The 14,147-nt window shown below is 49.1% G+C and overlaps 1 protein-coding gene across 1 annotated transcript; it reads right to left on the bottom strand.

The window, feature by feature from the left end:
- Positions 5,492-7,710, bottom strand: LOC109720101 (formin-like protein 5). Its single transcript, XM_020246985.1, has 2 exons — positions 7,405-7,710; positions 5,492-6,232 (listed from the first exon to the last, which is right to left on the bottom strand). Exons 1-2 carry the CDS (start codon positions 7,708-7,710, stop codon positions 5,492-5,494), a joined length of 1,047 nt encoding a protein of 348 aa, XP_020102574.1.

Genomic DNA, 14,147 nt, shown 5'->3' with positions numbered 1-14,147 from the left:
GCAAGTCAAACACTGAGCCACATATCTGCCAATATCTCTCTTCATTCCATTCCACCAGAACTGTGCCTTTAAATTCTTATACATTTTGGTTCCACCAGGGTGAACCGTATAAGGTAAACAATGAGCCTCCTTCAAAATCTCCTCTCGGATCTCTGAATCCACAGGCATACACAGTCGGCCCCTGTACCGCAATACTCCCGAACTGTCCACTACAAAGCCCTCTGCCTTCCCCTCTCTATCTGCTCTCGAATCCTCAACAAGTGCGGGTCTCCACTCTATTTCTCTCGAATCCTATCCAATAGAGTGGGCTGCAAAACCATAGTCATCAGTTTTGCAGTAGACCCAAGGGACACGATCTCGAGCCTCAACCGCTGCAGCTCCTCGAGTAACGGCCTCTGCTGAGTAATCAATAAGGTCAAGCTCTGCACTGCCTTCCTGCTCAATGTATCTGCCACCACATTCGCCTTGCCGGGATGATACTGAATACTAATATCATAGTCCTTCAGCAACTCCAACCACCGGCGTTGCCTCAGGTTCAACTTCGTCTGGGTGAACAGATACTTGAGACTTTTATGATCGATGAAAGCCTCACAGTGCTCGCCATACAAGTAATGCCGCCACAACTTTAAGGCAAAAACTACTGCGGCAAGCTCCAAGTTATGCGTAGGGTAATTCTTCTCGTAATCCTTCAATTGTCGTGAAACATAAGCAATTACCCTACCAAGCTGCATCAACACACAGCCCAAACCGCTGTGCAATGCATCACTGTAGATCACAAATCCTTCCCCTATCACAGGAAGGGCAAGGATAGGAGCTGACATCAACCTCTGTCTCAACTCATCGAAGCTCCTCTAACAATCCTCACTCCAGATGAATCTAATCCCCTTTCGAGTCAATCGAGTGAGGGGTGTGGAAAGCTTCGCAAAACCTTCCACAAACCGACGGTAATATCCTGCCAGTCCTAGGAAACTCCTCACCTCAGTCACCATCGTCGGTCTGGGCCAATCCCGAATAGCATCAATCTTCTTCGGATCCACTGCTACTCCAACTGCAGAAACCACATGGCCCAAAAAAGCAACCTCCCGTAATCAGAACTCGTACTTCTTCAACTTGGCATACAACTTCTTCTCTCGCAGTAGTTGCAGCACAATCCTCAAATGCTCCTCATGCTCGGTATCACTCCGGGAGTATATCAAGATATTATCGATGAAAACTACTACAAATCTATCCAAGAATGGCTTGAACACTCTGTTCATCAAATCCATAAATGCGGCAGGGTCATTTGTCAATCCAAATGGCATCACTGTAAACTCATAATGCCCGTACCGAGTTCGAAAAGCCGTCTTGGGGACATCCTCGGCCCTCACCCTCAACTGGTGGTAACCTGACTAGAGATCAATCTTCGAGAAGACACAAGATCCTTACAGCTGATCAAACAGATCATCAATGCGCGGCAACGGATATTGTTCTTGATGATCACTTTATTCAGCTTCCGGTAATCCATACACAACCTAAGTGAACCATCCTTCTTCTTCACAAATAACACAGGCGCTCCCCAGGCAACACACTGGGTCTCACATACCCCTTATTCATCAGATTCTGAAGCTGTGCCTTTAACTCTCTCAGCTCTGCCGGTGCCATCTGATAGGGTACCTTCGAGATTGGTGCAGTTCCAGGAATTACATCAATCACAAACTCAATCTCCCTCTCCGGCGGCATCGTCGTCAACTCCGTGGGAAACACATCTGGAAATTCGCGGACTAGGGGGATATCCTCGAGTCCCGGCGCCGCCGTAGGCCCCTCTACCACCGTCGCAAGAAAAGTGATGCATCCTCTACTCATAAGCTGTCGACCCATCGCCGACGAAATCCAAGTAGCAAACAGCGTACTGCTGCAGCCTCTAAAAGTGAACTCCTCCTGACCTAGCTCGCGGAACGTCACAATCCTTGATTCACAATCGATAGTAGTATAGTACCGCGCCAGCCAATCCATGCCAAGCACAACGTCTAAGTCCTGCAGCTACCCTAACACCAACAGGTCTGCGGGCATGATCCATGAATCCAGCTGTATCGGACACGACCAACAACACTCTGCAACATGTAAAATATGGTCGGAGATCTACACTTCTCTTCCCTGTACCAATGGCCCTAACTCTAAACCATGCAACAATATAAATGCTCGGCTAACAAAAGAATGTGATGCAACGGTATCGAAAAAAGTACGAGCTTTAATGCCGGAAATCAAAATGATACCTGCCACCACTTGATCAGCTGCTGTAGAGTCCTCCACCTGGGCTGCGTAGACTCTACCACTCGGAGCCTGCTGTCGCCGCTCGCCCTGAAACGGCATAGATGCTCTGTCCTCTTGACCGTAACTCGGTGGTGCCCCGTAAGACTGCGGAGGTCCTAGCTGTGCTTAGGCTGTCGATGGTGCTGGTGATGCTGTTAGGGGACAGGCTTGTCACGCCCCGGGGTCCCTTTTCAGTTTAAAACAAAGCGGAAAAGCGTCTGAAATTTTTTTTTTTTTGAAAACCTGACCCCAGAGTATGCCAGATCCGCCACAAATACAGGGAATCCACTGTTCACACGGACAGAGTCTCCCCTGTATTTGCACGGCGTCGTACAAGTACAAGAGTATAGCCAGGAAACCAACACAACCAAATGAATATAACGATAACTATACATTCATACATTCACCATTCACGTCACAGTTTTACATTCAGTGTTTAAATAGAAATTCACGAAAATTCTTTTGAAAACTGTTCCCTACACGGAAACCTTTATTCGTTAAAAACGCTACCACGAGGGGTAGAAAACCTTTTATTTTACAAAATCCAGAAATCCACATTTTCAAATGTAAATAAACACTGAACCACATAAACCAACTAAACTATTCATCAGCCAAAATAAGAAGGGTAAGAAAGTAAACCGAATTAACCCGGGTCGAAAGCTCTATCGACCGCTACACGCGTACCTCACGTCTCGTCCCACTACTCATCGCCCACGATACCTGAAAAATGGTGGGGGAGGTGAGAACATGTAAACATGTCTCCCCTCCCAGTGGAGCGGTACCGCAAGCCGAAGAAGGCGAGGAGTACTCACCGGATCAGGAGAGATAACAACAGTATGGTAAGTAAAATACAGTAGCAACGATAATGAACGAATGAGATAAATATTTATGAAAACACAACTACCGCTACTGTAATGTACAACTGCAAGCATACAAGGATATAAAAACTATAGTAGCAAGACAACTGTAAAGAAAAGAACTAGAAGTACATATGCAACAACCGCTACTATAGCTATATGCGTTAACGGACGAGAAGTCCAAAGTAACCAATCTAAACCGCCGTGTCGGTCTAAGGACCTCAGGCAAAGCCACTATCTGCTCACACCTGGCATGTAACCCTAGCACAGAGAACACCGCTGGCTCACGGGTCGGATGTACGACCACTTTTCCGGAAAAGAACACCTCCTGCGGGGGATCAACCGCTGGTGTACGTGAAATGCACTCGAGCTGTGGCGATCAATGCGGATATGATCAATAGCCAACCGTCGGCAATCAGCCGACAATTACTGCCCCTCTGGCATACCGACCGTGTAGGTCATCAAGCAACAACGTGAACCGACCGAGATAGGTCAATGTACGGAAAGTAACGGAACGACCAACAGGCCACCGATGCAAATAGGAGAACCGACCAACCAGGTCACAAGTATAGTATATACGAATGCCATCTACTCTACCCCTATACAGGATACTACACATAGAACAACTAGGCAGTAAATAAAAGATAGTATGTAGATACTGCTCGATGTCAACTAAAAGTACGAACGCAGGAACCGACCGATAGGTCACAGGAGTGTATTCTGTAGTCCAGAACTACCGTCAGCACCAGCCGACAATCCTACCCCTCAGGGTACACCGACCTCAAAGGTCATCGACGATGGATACAAGAACTGACCAACCAGGTCAACAGATATAAGTATAAAGCACCGATCAACTAGGTCACTGAAACGAAGTACGAGAACCGACCAATCAGGTCACTGAAACAAAGATACGAGAACCGACCAATCAAGTCACCGAAACAAAGTACGAGAAGACCATCAGGTCACCGAAACAAAGTACGAGAACCGACCAATCAGGTCACCGGTATCACATATGGATAAACTACTCTACTCCTACACATGATACTAAGCATAGAAACATATGAGTAGAGTATAATAGAAACAATGGGATGCAAGCTCAATATATGATACGAAAATAGCAACAGAAGAACAGGGATAGAAGAATATCACCGAGCGTGCACCACTGTACCGACTTCGGATCGAAGTACCCACCTGTACAAATGCTGCGCCTGTCTCCTGACTGCAAAAGGACGTCAACCGGACCTAAGAAGGTCCACCGGTTAGTGTCTAACCCACAGCTAATAATCACTAATCCAAACTACAAGCAAACCCATGGAGATCGGTTTCCCAAACCGATCGCCGTAATACGCCGGAAGTCCCATAATCGCACGGGGACTCCGCCGGGAGCCACGAACTGTCCCGGAACATACCGACTCGAGCTACGAGTCACCTGCTGCCACTAAACATAAATAATCGTGCATCATGGCAGCGAACACAAACTCCTCGTGTCGAAACAATTATCGTCGGATAATCGTTTCGATCCGGGTTCCCGGAAGTGTCTAATTGACACCGGAACTACCGTCGCTCACCCGTCATTTTCCGAACCTTCAAAATGATGCGGAGTGACCAGCCAACAAGGCTCAGCGACTACACAATTCATCACGAAGCACTGTCGGAGGAATCCGAACCGATCTCGCGTTCCGTCGGCGGATTTTGCGAGAAAGCGTCGAAAATCTCTTTCCGACACTTGCAAAGGCTTGGGGCCTTGGACGATCAGTCCAGAGGTTACCCTTAGCCTATACTGCTGCCAACAGCAGCCAAGACAGACAAACTTGCACAAAGCCCTTCCGACTGCTCGAATCACATTATTTTATGTGATTTCAGCGCTTTTATGGTTCCGTCGACACAAACCAGCAGTCAATCAACCAAGCCGAGACGCCCGCTGACAGTCTCGGCATGCCGGAGGCGTGCTCGCCTTTCGGAGCACTGCCGGCCACTGTGGAGAGCGCGGGAGTGACGCGAAAATCTGCGAACAGCGCGCACAGCATGAAAAACATGCTTTATCTCGCTAACCAGGGGCTCGCTGACCCTAATTGAGGTGAGCACTGTGATCAGGACTGACTGACTATCACCGTGCTCACCCCGGAGGCATGGAACAGCCTCGCGGCCGCCGAAGAGTGAACTAGAACAGGAAATCACCGCGCGAAGGGCTAAAATATGCTTACCGGCCACTGGGGAGCTACGGTACGGCCGGCGGCGGCCGGGAAGCAGGCGCGCCGGCGTCAGGAAGGTGCTGACGACAGGGAGGGGCCGGGGCGTGTGCTGGGCGGCGACAGGAGGCTGCGGCAGCGACGGGCAATGATGCCCTAGCCGTACGAGGTGAAGGGGAGCTCGGCCCTAAGCTCGGCCGGCGGAGGCTTCGGCAGCGACCGCGCCGGCAGAGGGCGAGTGCGGCAGGCCAGGGAGGGCCAGTGCTCGCGCCGCCCGGCGGCGAGAGGCGGCGGTGGCGGCGGCGGTGCAACACAAGCCCGCATGAGCCGCGCTCGGGCTCGGGTTTCAGCGCCGGCCTCGGCGGCGATCGGGGCACCTCGGTGCGGCGGCGAGAAGTCACCTGAGGTCGGTGGAGGAGAAGGGATGCGGCAGCGACGGCAGTGACAGCCCACGACCCAAGCTCGGCCGCCCGAACTCAGTTCTGCCAGAGGGTAGCCGCGGCGACGCCCTAGCCGCGCAGCGGCGGCGGCGACCACTCCGGCCGGACGCGGAGGTGCCGGAGGGTCTCGAGGAAGGTCCCCGACGTGGTCCCGGGCGGTGGCGGCGCGGGGAGGAAGATGCAAGGTTGCCTCGGCCAGAGCTGGCTCCTGCTGGCCGCGGGTCGCCCAGGCTGCGACGGCGGCGCGCGGCGGCGGCTCGGACCGGCGGGGGAGCTGCCGGAGGTTGGGCCCTGGCCAGGGGAGGGGGCACGACTCGAGTGGACGACTTCTGGGTGATCCATGGCCAGGAAATAAACGGCACGGTGGAGAGGAAGATGGAGAAAAGCAAACCCGGCTTTTCCGGCGGCCGGAGTCGCACGCCGGCGGTCGGAGCGCGAGCACGGTCAGGGTAAGAGCCTGCTGAAGCTACCTAGGGCACAGCTGGAAGACTAGGTCGGCCGAAACTAGGGTTTCGTGCATAGAAACCCTAAAGACATAATATATACCAAATGCCGCTTTGCACCAAAGTCCTCCGGAACTGGTTATTTCCAACTCAGTCCTTCACAGCACGAGTAAATCGCGTGTACGCACCTTCACGTTTGATCTCATGCGATTCGGTACATAAAATATTAGGTCTAAAGAAAAATTATCATTTTGCGATCACCGACCTCTCCTCGAACAACGCGCGATTTCCGCAGATCCGTCCGTCAGATTTGCGAACGGATTGCACCAGTACGATCAGCACGACGGAGACAACAAATCTACGATTTTGGTTCACCTCGATCGACCACGGATTCGCGACGAAATCCAACCTTTCATTCCAACCGAATGAATAACACATAAATACATATAAAACATGTATTTTTGGATTTTCTCGAAATCCGTGCATCAGATCTAAAATCCGTCAGTGCCATTGGTTCCAGAATAGCTGAACCGGTCGAAACGAGCTATTGGACTGATATGAACGGAGTCCGATACACGTAGAAAGCCAACTCTACTCCGTGGCTTCACCGAAAAACCGGAGTTACTATTCACTTAAGTGAAAACTAATAATCACGTAACTCCTCCGTTCTAGCTCATTTTCTCCTGAAACTTGACGGGTGCTTATGTAATTAAATTACACACATAAACATCGTCAACAGAGAGTTTAGTTGCACTGTCAAAATTTCAGTCCTTACAAGGCTCAGATGCCCTGGCTGTCCACATCCATAGCATCAGCCCTCTCGCTGCTCACACTGTCGAGGCCAGTGTGGTCCTCCGCAAATCACACGCTGCAGCGACCCCTTAGACTGCCTCTGTTGACGAGGTCCTCCAGAACGCTAACGCCCCGAAGACCCACGATCCTGAGAGCATGATCGTGGAGGTCTCGGCAGACGCCTGTTGCTCGATTGTCCTTCGTCGTCTGGAGCCGAGCACTTCCTGTCCTAGCCCTGCTCCTGTAGCTGTGTCCGCTCACGGATCGATGCATCACCTCTCTCCACCCAAAGAGCCTGCTCCATAAACGCATCCAAGGTCCTCAACCTTTGCGCCTGAACCAACCTAAAAATCTCTGGCTTCAGTCCTCACTCAAAAAGGTAAACCCTTTGCACCTCATCCCTGGCCACAAATGGGATACAGTTCAGGAGCCGAGTAAACTCACGGATATACTCCTGAACTAGTCGCTCTCCCTGCTGGAGCCTTCTCAGATCATCCTCGAGCTTCTGCTTTACATTGTTGAAAAAATACATCCTATACAGCATGCCACAGAACTCATCCCATCGCATTTGTGAAGCCACCAACCCGTAGTCTCTCCTCGTCCTCCTCCACCAAGCATAGGCGTCACCAGACAAACAATGAACTCCCAGATGTACCTGCTCCCGCTCAGTAATGAACAGGTCGTCAAACAGTTTCTCCATCGCGCTGACCCAACCCTCAACAATCCAGGCTTCTGTGCCTCTGCCATCAAAAGTCGGCGGATCAAAGCGACGAAATGTCACACCCCGGATTACACGTTTCCCGGGCACGCCGACAAATCCGCCGTATACAAAGGAATTTTCCCTGTACACGAAGCGATAGCTGTACTTGTAAATCATACAATACTACAAACAGTAGTACAGAGCTGCTAGAGTAAACAGAAGCTAAAGAAACGGAGTTCCATATACATAGTTCAAAACTAAAAATACAGAGCTACTCACACTGATGAGTTAAGTATACTATGTACATGAACTGAAAACAAAACACCTACGTGCAGTAGGGGCACCTCTAGCTCGGCACGTCTGGTAGGGCTCTAACTCGTGACGCCCTTGCCTCGATCCTGATCTGCGGCAGCAGCAGCCGACGACGATGGCTCTGCAAAAACAGGGGGTAATAATAGGGAGTGAGAACTACTGTAAAAACAGATAGTCCTCAATGGGTGCCGCCCTCAACAACATCGGTCCACCCACTAAGTCTACAGAAGGGAGCAAAGATAATAATAAGTGTAGGAATGAAATCTACCGCTATGGGTCACTACACTATCATGCTCTACACTAACAAACTGTAGGAAATGTCAAATCTGACCCAATCCAATCGGGGCTGTAAGCATACCCATCCCTGGGACTGTGAATACACCCGTTCCTGTTCAGTTGTGACTATCCAGCTACCTCCACACTACTAGTCCGTGGAGAGCAAGTCCAACCGGCATGAGCGACACCAACGCAAAAGCACAGCGCCCGTCTCCGGAGTGGCACTCGTGGGAGTTACCCAACCGAGTATGCAACGTATCTCTGTCAATCTCAATCAGGCTCTCGAAAGCCAAAGTCCAATAACCAACTCAAATTGGTCTAACAACCAACAAGTAACGTGCCCTCGGCACAATTCGAAGCCCAATAGGCGATACGGGTCCACTGTCAACCTCGACGGCACCCAACAGTCCGAAACAGTCTGAACGCTACAGTAAAAATACACCCGGCATCCCAGCACGAGCGTAACTGAAATTTAAACTACCTGGGATACCCATTAAGAGGATACTGCCATAGTAAAAATTTATATAACGGCCCCTAAGGCTAAATCAGGTAGTTTAAGCATATGACGATCATAATCGCGAGTTTTCTCCTAAGTCTCATCCAAGTCCAATATGTATATATATCCAAAGATAATAATCAAGGCTCCAATTCAGATTATGAATCATAGTAAATCAATGAACCGAGCAATTGCTATACACAAAATAATTCCACGAATACAAGTCGACTATATAAGCACTTAGGAGTAAACCGATGATTAACCCACCTAAAACGCAAATCCCCGACAGAGAAGAAGGTCACCGGAGTCCCTGTCAAGCTCGGCGTAGCTCCCCGAACCAGCGACAACAACGTTCCACGGGTCTAAACATAGAAGCCCACAATAAGCCTCGAATTTGCCTAAAGCAACAGCAGCAGAGAGAAACGGTGATACAACCAAGCTAACCTATACCAAATTCAGCAAATAAGGGCTTCGTGGATTCCTCTCGAAGTCCCGAATCCAACGAATCAAATCTCGTCAAAATCCGATGCTCCTACGCCTAGAACGAGTCGAAACGCTGACGGTCGACGACGACAATCTGCGAATCAGCACTTAGCTCGAATTTGATGATGCTTGGAAAATGAAGAAGCAAATCGACGGAACACCCACCTTGACAGCGACTAGCACCAGGGCGACATCAATAACGGTGAAGATCCACGCTTGCTCGGCCTCCTTGCGATGTAACGGCAGCAACCGTATCCCCGAACGGCTCCGCGGCGCGACGTCGGCGACGAAAGCTTCAACCGAGCTCCCTCCGTGCTCACGATCCAAGCTAGAGAGAGAAGAAGTAAGCAAGAACTCTCCTCTCCTCTCAACTCTCTCTCTGCACAGGTATATAGGTTGGGAGTTGGTGGGTGACATGAACGAGGTGGAAAAAGACCAAAAAGTCCTCCTACCTACCCTGGCGTACCGGTACACGGGCTCGCGTACCGGTACAAGAAGCCAACCTGAGAGCAGTTTGCGCGCAACCTGTGCAGTGTACCGGTACACCATGATGGCTGTACCGGTACAGCAAGCAGAAAATCAGCTTTTTGCAGATTTTCTTGCTAAACGCTGCTCTCGCGTCGCACAGAGTCCGTTTTGCGTCTATTTCGCGCCAACGCTACTCAGACTTGTCTCGACACTCTCCAGAGTTGTCGACAAGCCTTCACTGCCGAACACCAGGGATCTCACACGAAAGAGGGCGAGTCTCTCAGCCATCCGCTCTTGCTCGGCCTCAGTCAGCGGTGGGGCCTCTCCAAAAGCTGCAACTGGCGCTGGGGGGACCACCGCTGGTGAGAGTACTGCTGTTGGTGGGGGTACTGCTGCAACTGGGGGCTGCCACTGGAGTAGTCGGAGGTGGAACTGGCTGCTCTGGTACTGTGCTCTGCGGCGGAGCTAACCTTTCACACAACCTCTGCAACAACTCTCCCTACTGCCTCGTCACGTCGGTCAAGACAGCCAACTGCTCCCTCAAGTCAGGGGGTGCGCTCACCTCAGGTCGTGTACTTGGCTCTGCCTGCTCAGGCATCTCAGGAGGTGCAGCACGATCCCTGGTAGGCGGTCGACCTCGGCGTCGGTACATAGCTGTCAAGAAAGAAATAAGGGTCAGATAAACACAAACACTCTCGACCCAATCAAACGAAAGTCGGGAAGGCGGCCCCTGTTTCTCCTCAAAATTATGTCGTCTGAGCCAATATAATTTTTCTGGACCGAAACAGACACTCCTTCAATCACTCACTCCACTCTAGGAATTATAACTATTCAATCATTGACTTTCGCGATAAATCATGCCCCTCGCGTCTTGCCCTCCTAAGATTTGCCAAACTTAGATTTTCTAGGTCCCAACGACCTAATACTAAGCTCTGATACCAACTTAATCTGACACGCCTCGGATTACACGTTTTTTCATGCACATCGACAAATCCGCCGTATACAAAAAAAAATTTTCTGTACACGAAGCGATAGCTGTACCTGTAAACATACAATACTACAACTAGTAGTATAGAGCTGCTAAAAGATATGAGATATATAAAACAGAAGTTCACTATACATACAAACATCCCGGTGAACCAACGAAAGGAGCGGAACCACACGCTCGAACGGCCTCCAATCGACACAACTACGACGTCCACGCGCTCGAACGGCTCCCCGTCGCGTCGTCGGCGACGATCCGAACTCCACCCGAAAGCTCCTCCACGTACGGCTCAACCTTAGAGAGAGAGAGGGAGAGAATATCAGCAAAAACCCCTCCCTGGCTTCTCTACACGTATATGGAGGAGTGGGAGAGATGGTGACACAAACGAGGCAAGAGTTAAAAGACCAAAAGGCCCTTTACCTACCCTGGTGTACCGATACCATCGCAATGTCGTACCGGTACCGCGCAGCAGAATGGCCAACCCGAAAGCAGTCTGCGCAGAAAATGTATATGGTACCGGTACGCCCCTGTGTGGTACCGGTACCAATTGCTGAAAATCTGCAATTTGCAGATTCCAATGCTAACTCTCTACTCTCACGTCCCGCTGAGTTTAGTTTGCGCCTATTTCGTGCTAACCTGACTCGGACTTGTCCCGACACTCTCCAAAGCTGTCGACAAGCCTCAACTGCTGAATTCCAGGGTCTCTACAATAGGGTTGTTTCTAGAAATTCTGGAAGTGATCAACCTAACAATTCAGACAATGCTGGCGAACACTATGCAGTTTTGCCAGTTGAAGGAGAAATTAGTAGACAGTCAGCTTATCAAGAGTCGAGTCTAACTCGGGCTCTCGGCCAGATGACCCGAGTCCTACAAACTGTAGATCAAAATATCCATCAAAGTACCGCTCGACTAGACGCGGTGCTAGCCGCCATCACAGCTTACAATGAAAATATTGTTCGAATTAGACAATAATTTATCCAAAACAAGCAACCTTACGGGGTGCAACAGGGGCTCCTAACTGTGCCGGCGCAACAAAATTTCATCACGCCGGCGGTCTCACAGGCGCAACCACAAATGACACATTTTCAGGCTGCTTATAGGCCGGCGGATATAAACGTCGGTCCGCAGTCGGAGATGGCATCGAGTTTACCTCCTTTACCAGCTTACCAGCCCCAAAATATGGGCATAAGGGCTAGGGGGCAGGCTCCGAATATGCGAGTTAACCCTATTATACCGAATTTCGGTCTACCGCAAGGACCAAATGTAGTACAAGCATAGGTTCCTTTGCAGGGGAACAATAATGAAATATACGCATGAATTGAAGAAGCCATCCGAAATACTTTCGGAGTTGGCGCAAAACCGACAATGCGGCCTGTGTTTAGATCTCCTTATCCCGCGAACATCGACGTGGAGCATCCGTATCCGGCAAACTGAAAAATGCCGAAGTTCGACAAGTTCTCAGGCGATGAGACCGAGAATACGGTCAAGCATATAGCCCGGTTCATGGCCTAATGTAGAGAAGCGGCCGCTGACTCATTTTTGAAACTTCGATTATTTAACACGTCGTTAACTAAAACAGCGTTTACTTGGTATACAAGTTTATCAGCCAATTCCATCCAAGATTGGGACGAATTGAAAAGAAAATTTTATGAGCAATTCTATAGGTCGAAGCCACAATTATCGATCGCCGACTTGGCTTTATACCGACAAAAGCCAGGTGAAACGGTCGAAGAGTATTTGAACCGTTTCAAAATAGCCAAAATCCGATGTTTTATGAGAATGCCGGAATCAGAGTTCGCCAAAATGGCGTTAAATGGTCTGCATTTTAAAATAAAAGACTATTTTGAAGATAAGTATTTTCCTAACCTATTTGATCTAGGTGTTCGAGTTGCCCATTATGAGCAATTCCGGAAGAAAAGTAAGGACGATCGACTGCAATGGAGCCAATATAAAATAAAAGCAAATGCAAGGAGAAATCCTTGATAGAAGAGCAGTCGATTCAAAACAGCCGAGCCAATCGAGTGAAAGTAAAGAATCGACTGATGAAGCCGAGGTACATGTGGCTGGTAAAGAGCTACTTTTTTCAAAGAGAAATCCTTGATAGAGAACATTCGGTTCAAAAAGAGCCGAACCAATCGAGTAAAAATAAAGACTCGGCTGATGAAGCCGAGATATATGCGACTGGGATGATAAAGAGCCGTTTTCTTTAAGCCGACCAGGACCAGCGAAACTAAAGCTTGGGTCTCGGCTGTGTCATTGAGCAGTCGATTTGGCACCAATAGTCATCCGAATGTTCATTCGAAAGACTATTCGGGGCGCATTGTTGAAACCAAAAAAATTAATATACGCCGACCTAACCCACTTATGAGCTAAAGAAAGAAGGACACGTGGTACACCAGGAGTCGGCAATAAGGCGCCTGAAGGTCAAGAGCGTTTAGGCGGGAACGATTGAGAAGTGGGGCGTAACTTCCATGAGAAGTGGGGCGTAACTTCCATGAGAAGTGGGGTGTAACTTCCAAGATCATGTCTACACCACTTCCCCCACTATTAAAAATCGACCAATAATGTGGGCTGAGAAGACATCACTATAAATAGTAACTTCAAAGCCTGTAATAGAGGTCTTTCTCTCCCCTGAACGAGAAGACCACCGCATTTTCATATCTTTTCTTTTCTACATTTATCGCTTTTCTAGGAGTAGTCTACATGTAATCTTTTTATCCACATTTACAGCTTTCCTAGGAGTAGTTTTTAAGTTAGATCTCTGGAGTCTGTATGCCCCACGGGCACATTCTGTTGTAAACTAGATTTTCAGAGTCTGTATGCCCTTCGGGCACACTCTGCTTTATTAATATATAAAGGCATTCGGCTCTTTCAGCCGACCAGTCACTGTGTATTCTATATATTCAGCTCATCAGACGACCAAAAACTCTGTGCATTTCATCAATTCGGTTCATCCAGCAGAACCGAATTTACTGTAGAGATTTCGCACCCGGCTGATCCGATCCCTCATCAGCCGAATCGCTTTGATCAATCGAAGGGCGCAAACTTCGAGGGTCACTATCAGAAGTCGTTTTTCATTCCGACACGCTCCCCGAGAAGGATCTTTGACTAGGTCGAGGATCGGAAGTTTTGGCTCGCAACAGATACATACTATGATTTTGTAGATATCCTTATGTTATACCAATGATGACATTGTAAATCGATCCTTTTACACTGTAGTAGACTTAGAACACGTTGGTTTACGGGTGTAGCCCGTTTGGTTCATAAATGAGACTTTCAACCGTTCTTTATAAGATAACGAAAGATGGACATTACCGTACTTAAGATAAGTTGCATATTCGTAGGAACAATAATGTCATAAAGAGGTAATTTATTTAGTAAACGGTTAAACTGTACGTTATCACATAAAACTAGACC

This window comes from Ananas comosus, linkage group 14 (genome assembly GCF_001540865.1).
Source record: "Ananas comosus cultivar F153 linkage group 14, ASM154086v1, whole genome shotgun sequence".
NCBI lineage: Eukaryota > Viridiplantae > Streptophyta > Magnoliopsida > Poales > Bromeliaceae > Ananas > Ananas comosus.
This window is presented reverse-complemented; position numbering and strand designations above follow the sequence as displayed.

Coding starts and splice junctions, on each gene's coding strand:
- LOC109720101 (XM_020246985.1), bottom strand. CDS start 7,710: ATGGAGAAACTGTTTGACGACCTGTTCATTACTGAGCGGGAGCAGGTA. Junction 6,233..7,404: donor CATTTGTGGCCAGGGATGAG/GTGCAAAGGGTT, acceptor TAGCTTCAGCAG/GCTCTTACCCTGACCGTGCT.